Here is a 17854-nt window from a genome sequence, read left to right as displayed (position 1 = left end):
CGGGCGCTCGTGCCACGGTCAAACAATAAATACCCACAATGGGCACCGGGACCGAGACCGGCCCACCTACCGGCGACTGTTCCGATGCAGCGTGTGCTAGGTTCATCGAAGCCACACCATAACTCCCGCGACACTCGGAGCCGCGGTGTTTGTGTTCGAAAGGCTTCGACCCATAAAATGCCCCACAGCAGCTTGCGGTAATGTCCTTTAAAAAACGAGGCCGCCATTCTGGTCCTTTGGCTGCGTCCAAAGGTTTCCATGGGCTGGTCACCTCCCACATAAGGGCTGCTGGTTGTAAGGTCAGTTGGCCGTTTCCGTTTTTGTTCCTTGTTTAGCTACACAAAACTATTTTCGTCCTTCGTCGTCAGAATGTGTTTAGGGGTCGCGACAAGGGGGTCAAGAGAGAGTTGTCCTACTTTTAACCACTCTAAAACGCGCTTGTAACTGGCCAAATAATGCCAAATGAAGAACGTTATCGAACGCTATTTGAAAACTATCAAAAAAAAGTAGATAAGTTTGAAACACTTTCAAGTAGTGAGTGAACATCAAAACGAACAATCAAACAAATCGAATCAAAACGGTATGTAAATGAAGGATAAAAAAGAATCAAATAACACAAATCGATTGGAATGTGCAAATAAAATTGCAAACGAAGCCCAAGGTTGAAAAACAAACCAAAATCAAATTGATACATTAAAACCTCTCAAGACGAATGCAGAAATTGCACAAAAAACTGTCTCGAGCTAAAACCATCCACAAAATGACTCCATTTTGTAACCGCCACGGGCGGAAATGGTGGCCACTCAAGAGACCCTCCATCAGGGACTCGTCCCTTGAAGGTGTTGCTGGTTGCGGCCGTGTGCAAGGAAGCCCTCCGAATCGAAAGGAAAAGCCTTCTTGCAACCTTTTTGCACTCCGCCCCGAAAACGGCGCGTTCGAAGGAGCTATCGAGAAGCAAAAAAAACGGATGATGATGGCGACACAACGTCTCACACGTGTTTGCCGCCTCATCAACATCATCAGCATGGCCGAAACGACCAATTGTGTAACCGACATCGGCGAGAGAGGCCAAAAGGAAGCGAAGCGACAGGCAACATGGCAGCCCGATACTGGGCGACTCGGCATTCATGTGCATCCGCCGAGCCACGGTGGCAGTGGCGCCGTTAAACGGGAGGGATTATCGGAGGGATTTTACATAAAATTTGCACCACGAGCGGCACATACGCCGGGGCGAGTCCTTTCTCGCTTCCTGCCCCAACACCAATGCACACGCATCGTCGGTGCATCACCGCAAAACAAACAACCAAAACGGGCGGAGCATAATTTTTGTCGCATATACCCACACCTATACGCGGGGCATCGGTGCATAATTATGCATGCGACGACGAGTGGCGCATTCAGTGCACACACGCGTGTCCCTTGGCCCGAGTCCCGAGCATCCCAGCACCAGCAAGGAAGGAAATTGCGGCACGACGGCGAGACGCCCGCCACCACCGCAGACGGCCCTCGGCTCGAGACAGGGCAAAAGGCGAAAGTGAGGCATTGGCAAAAAAAACTCCTTTCGTAAATGGCGTAGTAGAGGACATTACTGTAATCCCCCCCCGCCAAACGGGACGGGTAAAACGAGACGCAACATAGGACACAACACACCAAACAAATGGGTGCATAAAAGTGGCCACCATTATGCTGCAGTCATCCGTCCTATCGGACCATCCGGGTGGGGAGGATTTGGGAGCCGCAACGGCCCAGACCCAGGGCCCATTTGGCGAACTCAACCGTGGAGAGGAGAACCGAGCACCTTCACCTTGCGCTTAATGGCACCTTCAAACCAGAGCGGGGGGGTTCAGAGAGAACCGTGTGTGTCTGCGGCGTGTCTCGAGGTTCTCGAAGGAATCCTAACAAGTGTCTAGGCTCGTTACAGCCCACTAAACACCAACACATTAACACGCCGTTAAAAAACATGGAGTTTACATTTTTTCGTGTATTTTTATGTAATCCGCGGCCATTACTGCTTCCGAAGGACTCCACAGCACGGCACCAACACAAGCTCACAACCACACGCACGTGTGAAGAGCGGGTGCACCGAAAACAATGCACTCCCTGGGCCGTCCTCCTCGCGGCACGGTGGAGGACACGGGGCGACCCAGGACCAATCGCGAGGCGAGCCTCGGAAACGTCGTTCGGGAAGTGCACCGGGTCCTTCTTGCAAGTGCAATTACACACGTGTGAGTGTGCGTGGGATGAAGTTTTCCCTTTCGTTTCGCGAGGCGAAAAACAATCTTCGATGGATGCGAGCAAAGAGCAAAAAGGGAGCAAAATAACTGCACTCGGGAGAAGAAGAAGCTTCGCCAAAAGGAAAGAGTTAGGGGGAGCGAGAGGGATAGCGAAAGGGAGCGAGCGAGAGAGAACGAAACGAAAACGAAAAAAAATCGAAAGCCGTTTACAACTACAAGCGCGAGACCTCCTCTCGAGGGTTTTCCGTCGCCGCCATCGATACTTGCGGTGCGAGGCGAACGTAATCCCGTTGTCCTAAAACGCATCAAGGGCCAGGGACACACACATACACACCTCTTCATTACCACCATCTAGAGAAGGGCCTCTAGTGGGCCCATGCACGAGATCCTTGTTTGGTGGAGAATGCAAGAAAAACTTTTACACACTTTTTCACGCTAACGATGCAATTTTTTTTTATTTCCTAGCGATGCATCGATGTCTGCATCGATGAAACAACAACGCGTAGACTGCATTTGCACAACGAGCTGCTAATGCTTTGACGCTTTAAAAAAATAATCAACTATTTGTCTATTTTTGTGTGTTTTATGAAGTTATTAGTTACCTGCACATGTATTTTGGTTGCGTTGTGCTGTTTTAAGTTATTGAACAAACGGGTGACATTAAAAGTACTTCATACTGACTGGAAAATAATTAAAAAATACTGGTTGGCATCAATCTCTGTGTCAATACCCATTACAGCCATTTTAAAAATATTGGTGCACATGTACCCTCTAGAAAGAGGTCGATTGATAGATTGCTGAAATCAAATTTTCAAAACCAAAATATCTGGGACTTAGTTGATGGTTAGTTCGAAAAATTAACTCCATACTTAAAAGTCAATACCGTCCACGCCCACCACCTTTGAAAAGGTTTCATGTACTGCATAAAGCACACATCATTTGCGAAACAAACGAGGCAGCTATTAATCTAAACATAACCTGTGCCAGCCCCTTCGCGAACCATACCACAGTGGACCGCAGAAGCTAAAATCTCCAAATATGCCAACAACAGACCGTCCATGTTCAACCCGCAACCGCAACACCTTCCGCCACATCATGCTGCCTCGGAAAGCCCACAACAGCAACCCGTCGCAAGGAGCGCCAGGCCAGCCAACCACAACCATTTCTGGAGCCTCCAAGAGTTCACATCGTGCCCGAATTCTCGAGCGAACAAACGGAGCCCCGGCGCCATTTCACCAAAACAAGACGCTAATTAATACGTTTGGGGCCGGCACGCGAAACCTATACTTTGGCCGTCGTCCGTGGCGTCGACTGGCGCGTCGTGGCGACTCCGACTCGACGGAATGAAGTTGTGCGAACATTCGTCACACACCGGCGCGGCGCGGAATGCCCACCAGAGGGCCCCGTCGGTCGGTCGGGACAAGTCTCAGTGTTTCCGTCCAATTCCGCACATCAACCGACAGGGCTGGGCCGGGCCTCCTGACGGACAGCACCTCGCGCGACTCTACACGAACCGGCAATTACACTGGCACCACCGCGGCCCGTTGCCACCGTCGCCCGAAGATTACGGGATTTGCTGATCGCGCACCGGGCGTCCTCTGTTTCGCTCTCGGACGTGCCGGGCCACCACAACTCTGCCGGTGGTGGAAATGCTGGGAAGAAAATTGCGAAAACACCAAATTAAGACGCACAGAGCGCGCGGTCCCAAAACCCCGAGCTTAGCCAAGCATATCCATTCCTGATGACTTCATTACAGCCGCACGGGCGGTGACGACGACGAATGCTCTCCACTTTCCGTGTGACTCGGAAGGTGGTTCTTACGTGGCGGTTGGTCGTTGGACAGAACGACAGAACCTTCCGAAAACCGGTACAAACACTCGTTTGTCTGTTAAGGGACTATCTTCTTAACCTTCGCCCAAAACTCTGGTCCCACAGTAACCTAAACCGAAATGTCTAGAGGGCCCGTCCCGTGAAGATCAAACAGCGGACGCGAAATAGAACCATGCGAAGGAGCACACAGAGAACAGCATAAAATATGATTGAGGGCCTCCGACCAAGTCTTGACAGGTGCAAGAGCTCGTGTCTCCCTCTCTCTCTCGCCCGCCTTTTTTAGTCAATTGCCAAAGGGGAAAAGATGAATTGCCTGGTTTTCATAATTGCAAACATATTCCAAGACAAGGCGAGGAGTCCCAGAAAGGGCCCAAAAGAAACCACTATGTAACGTAATGAGGCAAAAGTAGCTCAAGCGAAAGAGCGCCTCGCCAGAGAGGCCTATTCGAATCGGCGCTGTTACGGTTTATGGTAGTTTCGCAAACAAATTAATCATAAAAAACGACTTAAAAGTCGTGAAGTGCTTTGGTCTGTTTTATTAACATTTTGCTCGTTATCAGCGAACCCACAAATGGAAGGTAAAAGGGAGTCAGCGAAATCGTGCCAACCAAGCTTCCTGCAGTTTCCCGTCGGCAGCAAGCCGCTCGCTGCATCTTTCCGCACAACTATCGGGGACGCTTAGTGCACGAAATGAAACTCTCGGTGCAAATAAAAACCGAACCCACAAAATGTATCATCCGGAATCACTTTCCCGGAAGGCAGCCAGTTTTATGTTGCGAGTTGGCGGCAACAGCAGCTCTCTTTGCGGTGCAATAATTTCGCAATAAAATTTTGTGGTCGGCGTCGGCGAAACCACGGGGCGGTAAACAAACAACAAAAACGCATCTCCGTCGTGATTGCAAATATGATGCACCGGCAAATTGATAGCGCGCGCCGCGAGATCGTCATGGCGACAGACGCTTCTCGGAGGAAACCCTCTCCTTTCGCCGGAAGAAAAGATCGCCGATTTTCTTCGCTCGGAAAATGGTCCGGGGAATTGTACACAAAATAAAACGCACCACCATCGCGAGCGTGCCCGTGCCGTGTGCCGGGAAGCATATTTTCAATCTCCATCGCACAACAAGTTTTTCGCGTGTCTACAAGCGGTCTTTTTTTGGCAGCTGAGCTGAAGTGAAAAGCGGAGATTTTCCGGAGGGAAAATCCTCCCGGGGGGGAAGCGCACCGCGTGCGCTATTTTTACTTCGCCACCTTCGCGTGTGCCCCGACGGCGACAAACGGCGCTGCCGTGGCTGTGGCTGGCAATATTTATGTCTAAATTTACATTTATTTTAATAAAATCATTTCTTGTTATTAAAATTTATTGGCATTACCCGTGCGCGGCACGGCACGGCCTGATCACCGAGGCCGCTAAAAATGAGTGCAAAAAAGTCAAGAACACCGTCGGCATGTTGGCACATGCCGGTAGCTTGGGGGCCCCCCCGAAACGAACAGGAAAAAAGGGAAATCCCGTTCTTGAAGCTACATGCCGACGGGCTGGGACCTTCCCGGCTGTCGTCGCCCGAAATCCCATCGAACCTGGCTCGCTGAGGTTAATAAATTTCCATTTACCGGTTCCATTTCATCGCCAGCCACGGCAGAGAGTGAGGGTATGTGGCACACACAAACTCGCGAGTGGGCCGTGTTCGGTACACGGGTTTCGGGCGGGTGTGGCTCACAAAATTATTATGCACAAAAAAAACACCCGTCCCAGAACATCAAAAATGTCAATTTGTTGGCTTTGGTCGCGCCTTAAAGGCGCGTGGAAATGCGCGCCGACGGACGGATTAAAGGGAAACCCGAGAAACGCGAGTCGTTCCGAGTCGATTCGGGGGAAAATATGGAACCAATGTTTATGAGCTGCCCTGCGCGACTGGTGCTCAACGGAAAGATCGTTTTTCGTGTTATGCGTGTTTTAAGAGAGGTGGCTTTCGGTTCAAAGAGAAAAGAGTGCAAGAAACGCTATTGAACCTTCGGGCCAACTACCCGTTTAACATAGCCGTAATCAGATGGATAATCCCATGTACAATACCGCAATCTGGCTAAGTTATGATTCATCAAATGAGAAAACTCCAAAATTTATATATAGTAAATCTAATGAACCTCTAATCCTACAAAACACCCCAATCTGGCCCACATGAGGGTGCACCATCGCAGTTTATTGTGGGAATCACCTAATCTATGACCTAACAAGAACGAAACTCAACAAACGACAGCTCAATCCATAACCTCAGGTAATATCAAAACCATAATACAGTATCTAAAAGAAACCTCTTTTATAAAATATCAACAAACAAACAAATAAATCGAAACTGGCCAACACTCAACTCAAAAGATAATAAAAACACAAATCTACAAAAACACCCAAAAAGTCCATTGCTACACAAATACAAACCAACGAGAGAATAAAACAAACCGTAAGAGGTTTCACGTTACACACGAAACAAACCAAACCCCAAAATAGAACACTGCTAGGTGTAAACGAGCCCATCATAAAGCCGTCTTCGTTATACGACAGGATCGTTCCTTAAGCCGCTAGGATCGCGCCAGAACCCGGGGCCCGGGGCTCCCGAACCACGGCCGAATTACAGCAGAAATAAAGTAATCAAATCAAAATGGTAATTTTGCGCACACGTTCTCTGCGCGCGTCACGGTTTCTGCTGCCACCGAACTCGGGGTGGCCTTTTCCCCATCGTCGCGCGCGGGAAACAGGAAGCAAACCGTCTCCGGGTCTCTGACTTAAGGTGTCAAAGGCAACGACAAAAAAAAAAATGTCGTTCGACCGTTGACGAGCGAAGCCATCGGGCGCCCGTGAGAAGCGGCGTCGCGGTTCGGGGGGCGAGATGGAATCACATGAAACATAAATCCGTCTTAATATGATTTCACTTCTTACACCTTTTAGGGCCGGGTCGGTTTTTTTTCTCTCTCAACACACACGCATATCATAAAGGGGGACCGTGCACGCCTTCGTCCAGCCAGTCTTCCCCGTTTCATTCCCTCGGGCAGCCATTCAGACCGAGCGAACTCTGCTCTTCATTACACGCCGCAAGGACGCGAACCGGTTGTGGTACGGTATGTGTACGTGTGCCGGACGTCCTTACGGAAAGTTCCTTCGGTGCACACTTTTATGGCCGGCTCGGAACCTCTTCTCAGAAGAAACCGTTGCGCCGTTGAGGGGAGCAACGGCGACGACGACGACGACGACTCCAACAAAGTAAGAACCCTCCCGGAATGCCGGTTTAAGCGCAAATGGAGTGGTGTTTGCGCGAGATGTCGCGTGCTTTCCCGCACTTGGGGGGCGCGCGAAAACCCCACCACCCACCGGCTTTCTTTTGTGCCCCGTAATCCTCCCCCGTGCCGGCGGGATGTGAGAAACGGCCGGAGTTTACCAAACACTTTCCTCCCATCAGCTGACGTGGGCAGATTGGCCACCGCCACCGCCGACCAGAAGGGTTAAGAAGGCCGCCAGGCGGGCCGCGGCCTCGATATAAATCAAACGGAGCAAAGCGAAATGGGGGGCGCTCGATCGCCATTCGGGGAATTAATTATTGTGGCGTCCCGCTGCCCTTCCAGTGCGTCGTTGCGTGTTTTCCCATTTCGCCCGTTTACTTTTAATTATATTTGCTTAACTTTTTTTCTGTCGCTTTATCAATTTGCTCCATTTTCGCTTTCGGACCTTTTCGGAAGCCGAATCGGTCAGCCCCATTCTTCGACCGAATTAATGTATCACACGTTCGCGTTTCTTGGGCGTTATCGTGTAAAGTTAATTAATTTACAGCTCGGCTACCATTTTTCTTCGGACCGAAGAAAAGAGGACACTCCGTTGGAGAACGCGACACCATAAAGTGAGCAACGGCGTTGGGCACAAGCGCAACAGTAAAAGTGACACGAAAAAGCGCGAATATTTCAACAACTGTGTGCTAAACGCAAAGAATCCACAAAAGCGATTCGTTGGCCGCACAATAAAATGGGCATGTAAGATGTAATAACCCACGGCGTGTTAACTTGCGCATGAATTATGGTACCGGCCCCTGATGAGCCTAACACGCCGCCGAATGCGACTGAAACAAAACGGTATTTATAGTTTTCCAATGAATTATGATTCCGTTGGCCTCCCGGACGCCCGGATCGGTTCATTATACTCGATCCATCATGAAGCCGGCACACCACGGGGACAATCGAGAGAGTAATATTATTTATAGCGTCTGCCACAGGCACGCAACGGCACGCGAGCTATCCAAACAACATAAGCAGCATAAGGCGGGCGAAAGAAAGCAATTCTCTTTCTGGGGTTCGATCCCGAATCGATCCCGACCCCCTAATGCGCTCTCTAAACGCACAGGTTCCCCTTCTTTGCGATTGATATTTGACATCCCGTCGGCTATCGCAAGATAAATCGACCAGCATCGCCACCCCACGCCCGTCGACGTCGTACAACTTCATTATCACCAACCACCAAGGAGACCCGCCAGGAGTTCGATTCCGTCGCAAAAAAGTGCTGCGTGCGTTCCCCTGTTTTCTAATTTTTATGTTCGACAAACGATTGCCAAAGGCGCGCCCAGCGTGGACTGGTGCAAAGATTACACAAAGAACCGGAAGGGGCCAGCCCACGAGACCGAGTGAAAAGGGCCTCTTTAGTGCAGCACTCTTGTGTCCCTCTTCCGGGGTTTTCTTTTCGATTTTCAATCGTGCAATGTTTCGATCCCATCAATCGATCGGTGCAGTGCCCAGCCCGCGGGAGAAACCGGATTGCTTTTGAAAGAAATCATGGAAATTAATTTCACCACTCGGAAAACTCGTTTACCGACGTAATCCGACAGCACCGGCAGATTCAAGATTGGACGAAGGAGGCGAATGGCGCCCCGAAAAGATGGCCAAAGGAAGGGTGTGTTGGTGGGAGGCCGGACTTCACAATCCAATATTGACACGTGTCGCGAAGTGTGAAACGTGCCATACCCACACACACGCAAACCGATTGCCGAAGGAGAGAGAGCGCAGCTCGAACAGACCTCCGACTCCCCGGCGGGAATCGGTGTGTTCCAAAATTATCCTTTTATGCTGCCTTCTGACCCTTCGCGAAAACTGCCCGGGGAAAAAGTTCTAATGACAATATTTTACGACCCACCCGGGACACCACCGGCAAGCACGTTCCGGTACGTTGCGAAGCGAGAAACTATCTTCCCGGCGACCGGGAACTCGGGAAATCAACAAATTGCTAATCCTCGGCGTAATGCCCCTCCTCGGACAGGTTTCTGGTCCCTACGGGTCGCCGGGTCGGAATGTTTGCCGAAAATCGGTCCTTTCGGTCGGCCACATTTCGTGTGGTGTGGAAAAGGGCCACGAAACCAGGAGCAGAGGCCCGTGCGCCGCGCCAAAGCAGAGCTCGGCGTGATTCGGGTGAAGAAAATCGTCACGAATTGATTTCTTCCCATTCCGAGGCTCAAAACCGTTTACAATTAGGGCCGTGATTGTCGGGTGTCGATCGTCGTCACTATTTTCTTATCGGATTTGGCCTGTAAAAACTTCTTGAAAAGTTACGTGAACTCCGAGTTAAAGCTGGCCTGGAAACAAAACGTTTACCGGCACCGAGCTCAATCGGAACACCCTTCGCCGTACGACGTCGGCAGGACGAAGAAGAAAGTGTCGATGGAAATCAAACAGCACACACATGTGCCCACAGGCTGGTGACAGTTGTGCTTTTGCGGACACGAATCCTTTCCCGTTCCCGGCCCGGGTGCCAACACTGATGACATCTGCAAATATCTGTGGCGTCGGGAATCGATTCTAAATTGAAATTTGATTCACTCCGTCCGCCGGCTCCGGATCGATCGAACTTTTGGCCACGTCGGCAGATTGCCATCGGTTCGCCGAGCGAGACGAACCCTGACGGCGCTGACAGGCGCTGTGGCGCTGTGATAAGCTTCTCTTTTTTTTGTTATCGCCCCAAAATCGTATCTGATCTGCACTATTTAATTAAACGGACTCGAAGAAAAACTTTGTCCATAAATAAGCACGGGAAAGAAGTCGGACGGAAAAGTCCGCTTTTCTCACGCGGTTGGTTTGAAAATCCTTTAGGACAGCCCTTTTTCCGGCCGCTTTTATCGATTCATTTGCTGTGCGGTTTTTCGGGGGGCCGCTGTCGGCTTTTAGGCAAATTATTAATTTACTTGCTCGCTTGCTCGGGCTCCGACGATCCGGGCATAATGTTCGGCATATTCCGCGGGAAGCTCTAGCCAAAACAACAAAAAAAAACACAGAACCTCCCCAACAATTCATCCCGAAGAGCGGCCGGGCAGAGCAGGGCGAACGTTTACGATTGGTTGTAAATTTTAATTTTACAGCCAATCTAAAAAGTTACGTTACCTCAAAACGCACGATAGCGTGCCGGGCCGCGCTCGACGTACGTTGATATGCGCACGGGCCCCCTTCTGCGGGCAATCTGCTCCTTCGAGTTCGTGCCAACCCGTGTCCTCTATTGCCCCGATGCAACAAGCGTTCCCATCGTCATGACGCTAAACAAGCGCCTCTCACACAACGAGAGCATGATTCGATTGCTTGTGGAACATTTTGGTCAATTTATGGTACCATTCAGACAGGCGCGTCGAAAGCCGGGCGCAGGCAAAGGACGGCGGGCAGGACAGCACGGACTACTCCGAGAAACCGAACGAGCCGAAAGCAAGCAGAAAAGAGCCTTTTATGGCACCGCTCCGTGGGTGGATGAAGTTTGGACTCGGAGCCCAGCTGGCCGGCATGCTAATTAAAAAGTAAAGGAAAAATCATCAACCACACGAGATAGACACGATAGGCGAGGAGAGATTGGAGCGGTGGCTCAGGCGGCCGTCGCTTTAATCGCCAGAAAACCTGGCGAAAAATCATAAAACGTTGGCCGGTCCACCGTGGTCCACCGAAAAAGGGGTTGCTGGTTGGTGGTCATAAAATTACTTTTAGCTTCTCGGCAAATGCTTCGAGATTCGAGCAGTATTAAATTGTCGATAATGAGAATTCTCCGTTTTTTTTTGGCCACTAACGCTAAACGGAAGCATGTTTCGGGCCAAAAACGGTGGATTTCGTCACAGCGTAATGGCAATTATAGCCAATCGAAGGATGTAGTCCCAGCCGTTCCGTTCCTTACCTCTGTGATGTCGCAGGTGATGCTGGCCGTTAAGCCCAATTCCGTTGCTCGACGACTGGCCGCTTCCGCAGCACGGTTGCTCGTAGTAGAAATTCCACGTATTTTCATAATCCCCGGCACTGCACCGTAGCAGCAGCATAAACGAGGTGATTAGAAGCAACCCGCAGCCACCGATGCTGCTGCGGAACGATTCACTAGTTCTCGGGGACGCCATTTTGTATTTGAAACTTTCAAGGGATGCTTGAAACAGGAACTGCTTACACTGCTGATTGATGATGCGATTCCTCGAAATCGCTGACTCCAACGCAAAATCGAATCGGAACTTTACAACTTCCGGGAGATTATTTTATAACCGCACGAGCACTCTTTTGCGTCACACACCAAAAGGGCTGGAACACGCACAATAAATACGCACGATACTCATTATTTAACCGATACGAATTCCGTGTCACTCGTCAGTCACAACCTACGACTGTGGAGTGAAATGAAGACGATATTAATAGCTGTTGCCGCACAGCTTACTAAGGTTAGCAACAACATACGGTCGCCGAGGCAAGAGGCACTACCCACCGCAGTAGGCCCGGCAAGAAAGTCGTTCTAATGTTTTTCGACCAGTTTCGATCAAGTTCACAAAATTTCTTCATTTTAAATAGATTCGTCTCGACGTAAAAATGCTTTCAAAGATTGTTTTAGAGAATACCAATAAAGCATTGCCCCGAAAAGGGTTCATCATCCTCAGGAGTCTTGCTTCAGATCCGGAATTGAATGGCAAGTCACAACCCACAGACGGGCCAATATTGATCGCGCTCCACAAACAATCGTCTAACGGATGCGCCACCGATCCCGATGCACCGGATTCAGTACCGCACAAAGCCAATCAAATGCAATCATTTCATGAAACCTTCATGCCTTCATTTTTTCACCTCATTATTACAAGTGCATCGCGGAGAAGTCCGTGCCGTACCGTGCGGAGGAGTCACGCAAAAGAGTTAGTCCTCGAAAGGGAAAGAAAATTACCTCGGGTAATTCAAGACTAAACTAATATTGGCTCGAAATGCAATTTATTGCCCCCGGCAGGCAGGTTAGAAAGGTGCGCCTGTCCGGGTGAAGGATATTAGAATTTCTCTAAGACCGTCGTCGCTAATGAAACGTTTGGTTCCGGAGCAGTTTGCGATGCACTCGTGTGAAACGAACCGCACAGGCCGTGTGCTCCGCAATCTGGGGAAACAACATCAAAGATTCGCCTTATTGTTTGATATTAAATTTTTCGTGCGCCTTCCCGCTCCCGGGGGGCCAGCTGACGTCTTGATGTTCCAGAATTGTAACGTCGTTACGAAGATTTCTATATTCGCTGTTGTGGAAATCTATTTTAAATGCAACATAAATCTATTTCTCCCAACAGCTGGCGAAGGATCCTCCCGTAACAAGCAGCTCGTTTACGAGGCTGCGGCGGCGGGATTGCTTAATACGCTCGTCTTGAGTGTTTCAGACTTGCCACCGGTGGGATGGGACCTTCGCGAGGCCAAACTGCAATGTGGATTTAAAGAGATCAAATCGAAGTCAGTCCGACTCCCGCTTTTCGCCGGCCGGCACGGCGGCGAACAATATTCATGGCAACGGAACCCGCCACCGGCGATTGCATCGTGGAAAATCGTTTCCATATCGATTCCTCTTCGGGCAGAAGGAATCAGGCTTTTGTGGTCGGTCCTGTCGAAAAGCCAGCCAACATCGATGCCGAGCCCCGAGAAGTTAGTTGGTTGGTCGGAGCAGGGTGACTCACGGAGAGTGGTGGCGTCGGTGGTTGAAAGTTGAATACCCGCGACTTCATCGGTTGTCTTGGGAGTTGTGTGCTTCGAGTCAGCCGACAAACCTTTCTTGCGGCCCCGTCGACGGTGAACTGGAATGTGCCTGCCACCACCATCGGGCAGAACCGGTTTCGCTCTTGGGTTACATGGCAACGACGGCGTGTCGGCGGTCTGCGCTCCACGAATCGAGCCACGAAGTCACAACTGAACCTCTGGGGGCGGGTGTTTCGAAAAGTTGGCCGCAATTTGCCGTATCAAGTCCGGGGAAGTCCGCAGAAATCGGAATCGCAGGCTCCCGAATCGAAAAAGGGTTTCCAGAAGATCCCAAATGGGCGCAAAGAGACATTTTATATCGATTTAATTACGAAATGGTCATCCGCCGGGTCACTCCGAAAGCGTGCTCTTCCACGTGAACATTCCTGCTGTGGAATAAAACACTTTGAAATACTTTGGCCTGACCCGAGTGCGGACCCTTGTTGAGACACAGCACCCCGCTCTGGCGGCTGCTGCGATACAGATTTCTGGCTCAGATTCGAAGTGGGGCGCCCATGTTGGGAACATCTGCATGGAACGGAACCGAACCCGAAAAAAGCAGACACCCAATTGGGAACGGGTTTAAAGTTCCCTCCCCGATCCTGGGGGGAAGGTTAAAGAAGTTTTCTTCGCAAAACAAAAGCAGATCCAGTACAAATTTATTCCCTGACGGTCCTGAGGAGTCGGAGTGTGGCCCGGGGTTTTGGGCGGCCCAATATCGATCGCTCTCCGACTCCGTCAGTTCGAACCCGGGATGGAATGTGGAACCGGCACAAATCGTGCTGCAAAAATTAATGTGGTCCCCTCCGCCCTGGTGCTCAGTGCCATGGTGTTTTGGCTTTCCGATTTGAGCTCAACTTTACGGAATCTTCGCGGAAGGAATGACGGCCCAAAACCGGGCCAATTAAAGCAACTATTTAACTAACCCAATGCAATCATAACTCGCGTCACGCGGAGCCAGTATTTTAATTGGTTGCCATCATCGCACACACGGCGCGTGTGATAGATTTTGGTTGGGTAAACATGTTAATTGGCCGCAAACCGGGACGAATGTTAATTAACCAACCAGATGCCCGGGTTTTGGTCGGCGTTCGGGGTAATAAACTGTAAACTGTGGTAAGAAACTTGCCATCGATCTCGGCTTTCAAAGGCCCGGTAATTGATATAGGTCTATCCGGTATTTGAATCCCTTCAAAGCCGTAGATTTGATTGAAATTTCCCCAAGGATCAGGATGTGATTATCACGTTCGATACCATCAGTCCGTTGTTTTGTTCTGTCCCAAGCGAAAGGCCCGAGCATCACAATTTATGCTGTCTGGCAGCCATATTTGCCATTCCTTAAAATAATGGGCCACTTTTCCGTAGGTATGGCGTTTCGCTTTTATGCATTTCTTCCGAAACGAAAAAGGATACACTCCGGAGTGCCGGGTCCTCCCAATTAATTGCTGGGCCCGTGTTTTTCTCTGCCATTTACCCTTCTTAGTGGCGAAAAGAAGTCACCAAAAACGTAGGGAGTTCCACTGCCGTGGAAAATTGCTGCTGATTAAAGGAACATTTCGCCAGCTCGCCTACACACACCCCGGCAGTGTCACGGGCCGTGAATTTGTCTCTTTATTTTTAATCATTCACCGACAACAAAGGTAGAGGTAAGAGGACCGTTTTAAACAGAAGGATATCCCCCGAAAGGACTCAATTAGCACTCAGTTTGTTCACCGCACGAAAGGACCTCACTTTTTTGTGCAGCGGCAGCAGCAGCAACGATCGGGCAAACAAGGCAGCAATAGCAAACAGAGAGGACGACGATGAGTCCCGGCAGCGGGCTGCCTGCCTGCGGGGACATTTCATCGAAAAACTCGTCCCACCGCGAGGACACACGGATTGCCGGGACCGGGCTCAAAACACATCCTCTCGGCCGGTCGGTCGGTCGGACGGACGGACGGTCGTCGGTTCATTTATTTCGATCCCTCGGCAACAAGAGGCAACCCAGGAGGGCCCAGGAAGCCGCTTGCAGCGCTCCAGTCCTTGTTCGCCTGTTGCCTCTTTAAAGCGGAAAGCGGACTGAACGCGTCCGGCGGAGAATTTCGGCACAAGGACTTTCTTTTCGGCGGTGTCACTCACACCAGCCGGTGAAGGACATCCCGGCTTTTCGGGGGTACCTTTCTTTGCGGGTCCCAAATGAATTTGCGGGATAACGGGGGGGCGCCAAAAAGGAAATGGTCCGCTTTGTGTTTACCATTTTCCATCTCTGTGTTCGTTAATTATCACCCGTTTGTTACACAATCTTCCCCGCAGTTGATGGCGAAATATGTTTCCCGTTGGGCAGAATAAAAAGCCTTGGCCAAAAAGGTGAAGAATACCAAAATTAGCAAACAGACAGAAACGACTGCTGGCGAAAGGGGATCTCGGGACTCAAGACGCTGCGCCCGGCCCTCGAGTGGCCGGTCATCAGCGCAGCAATCAACGTGGCGACATTCTTTGGCCGTATCGTTCAGTCGGAATCGCGGAAGATGGAAATTTTGCACAACAAAGCCCGCTCACATCCTCACGGGATGTCGGTCCCGTTTGATGATGATGAAAGCCCGCGACGAGTGTGTGGTCAAGGGCCATCCATCGTGGGCATAATTAAGATTTATGCTGTCAGAGTGGCGGCTCGATGTTTTGATGGCGGCCGTGTTCTTTCATGGCCGCCGTTTCAACCAGGCCGACGATATCTGCGAGCGCCCCCTTTGTCGCTTCATTAAATTTACAAATAAATAAAATGTATTCAAAGTGCAGAAAAGTTTTTTCGCACAACTTTACAACAATCCCCTACTGCTTACTGCTTTTCTTCAGGCCTCGGAAAGCTGCCTCTTTCGGTTCCTACTCATCCGTCCGTTTATCTGTTTCCAATCCTATCCGCCGTGTTCCGACACCTTTTAACCGGTCGTTTCTGGCATCTTTACCTCTCACATTAACCCTCCGGGTCCGTGGTCCGAATTAAGTCATTCGAAGTTCTTCCCGGACCCAGGCACACAAAAAGCGGTTTCTTCACCGGCCCCTGCTGCGGCATTCGGTTTTCTTGCCTCTCGACTTGTTATCTTTGTTTTAGGCGTTCCATCTGCGTGGCATCAGTTGCCTGTTTCCAGTTCTCCCGCGAACCGATATTACCAATTCCGAGGCCAAAGAAGGGTTTCTGTTTCGGTTCGCGCGGACGGACGGTGCTGCCAAGAGGCCAAATTGGGAATCGGACACACAAGCTGCACACAATGTTGGTTCCGCGCCGGGGACAGGTTTTCCCAACATGTGTGTGGCGTACATAAAAACGAACCGTTCGAAGAGCAACTATTCAAATGCAACATATTCCACCCCGTTGGACCATAAAATGGCGCTGGCGGAAAGAATGGAACGCGCCGGGTCGGGTTTTACGTTTTTTATTTTAAGAACACCCTCCACGCCACAATGACTAATTCCGCGCCGCATCTGGCCGCATCATAATTATGGCGAAATTCGTTGGCCTCGAATTCGAAAAGAAGGGTTTTCTTTGGACTTTCAACCGATTTTTGATGCCAAGAGTGAGACGAAACACTTTGTTTCGCTGGTGTGCGTTCACGCACCGTGTGCACGTGCATGTGTATGTGAGATTCACCATGCACACGTAGGCATTAATTTATTTTCCTGCCCCTTTTCCCCGGTTTCCCCTTTTCCCGGTGTGAGCAGGAGAGCGATACAAACATAAACAAACACCGTTCGCCGCGCTGGGCGATCGCAACGCGCTCTGTCTCACTCACTCTTCCGCCGCGATCGAGTTGAAACCAACAGCAACAACAACAGCAGCCGCGGTTTGTGATGAAGAAACTAGTTTTGTGTTGCCACAAACACAGCCACGCACGCCGTTCGTTGTGTTAGTGAGGTTCCATGCACACATGCTCGGGGCGATCGATCGGTGCGTGAAGAGTTGAACCTTTTCGTGTTTTTTGGGCCACTTATCACCGCCGCAGGAACACCAAGCACGAGATGCACGGTTATCAGTGCATCGCGCCTCGCTGCACTTATCGAAACCGGAAGTGCTGGAGGTTCGAAACCGGATCGGGAACACGCAGCCTCACGATCAATTCGTCGCCCACTTCACATTCTCCATTAACTCTTTCATTGACGAGCTGAATCTTCGATTGTGAACTCACGAAATCGGATCGCGTGGCGAATAAACAGAAGCAAAACAATGCACGCACGCACGCACACAAACACACCCCATGCGCTCAGCACACGCACACGAACACACACCAACGCACGCACGAACGCGAGTTCCGCCAATAGGAAATCGTGAGGAAAGATCCGAGATCAGCCGAATTACGCGTAATACTTTAACTTAATACTTTATTATTGTGGCGAACAATTCGAAAGGATTGTGCTACGATTTAACTCCTTCAGCTCCGAAGTAAAGGGGAAACAATGAACGCAGAATCCAGTGGTTCCGATCACTTCACCGCACCAAACGCGTAAATTCGACGGGAAATTACCTATACACGCGCACGAAACGTTGGAAATGTTAACTAAAGCACCACTCCAATTTTCCGCTTGAACGTTAGTTTTGTTTATTTGTTTATTGAAATACGAAAATACGAAAATTTTCAAATATTTCCTCCTTGTTCGAATTTTAGCGGTGTTTTCCGCGTGAAATTTAGTCTCGGGACTTTCTGACCAACTGAAGGTTTGGGAACTTTCGATTCGGCGTTCCCGGTCTCTGTTTTTGCCTTCCGTCTCTTTTCTCTCTCTCGTTTTGTTTTTTCAGGCGTTCCCGGCCTCTG

At 50.2% G+C, this 17854-nt stretch overlaps 1 protein-coding gene across 1 annotated transcript in view; it reads right to left on the bottom strand.

Moving 5' to 3' along the window:
- The window catches only part of LOC131215899 (semaphorin-2A-like), a 153900-nt gene extending 142454 nt beyond the window's left edge, over positions 1 to 11446 (bottom strand). Inside the window, exon 1 of the mRNA XM_058210295.1 lies at positions 11233 to 11446. Within this exon, the coding sequence (XP_058066278.1) occupies positions 11233 to 11446 (214 nt within the window). The remainder of the gene's footprint in view (positions 1 to 11232) is intronic.
- Between the last annotated feature and the right edge of the window lie 6408 nt (positions 11447 to 17854).

The sequence above is a fragment of the Anopheles bellator genome, chromosome 1 (assembly GCF_943735745.2).
Source record: "Anopheles bellator chromosome 1, idAnoBellAS_SP24_06.2, whole genome shotgun sequence".
Classification (NCBI taxonomy): Eukaryota; Metazoa; Arthropoda; class Insecta; order Diptera; family Culicidae; genus Anopheles; species Anopheles bellator.
Note: the sequence above shows the minus strand (reverse complement) of the source record. Positions and strands in the feature narration are given on the sequence as shown.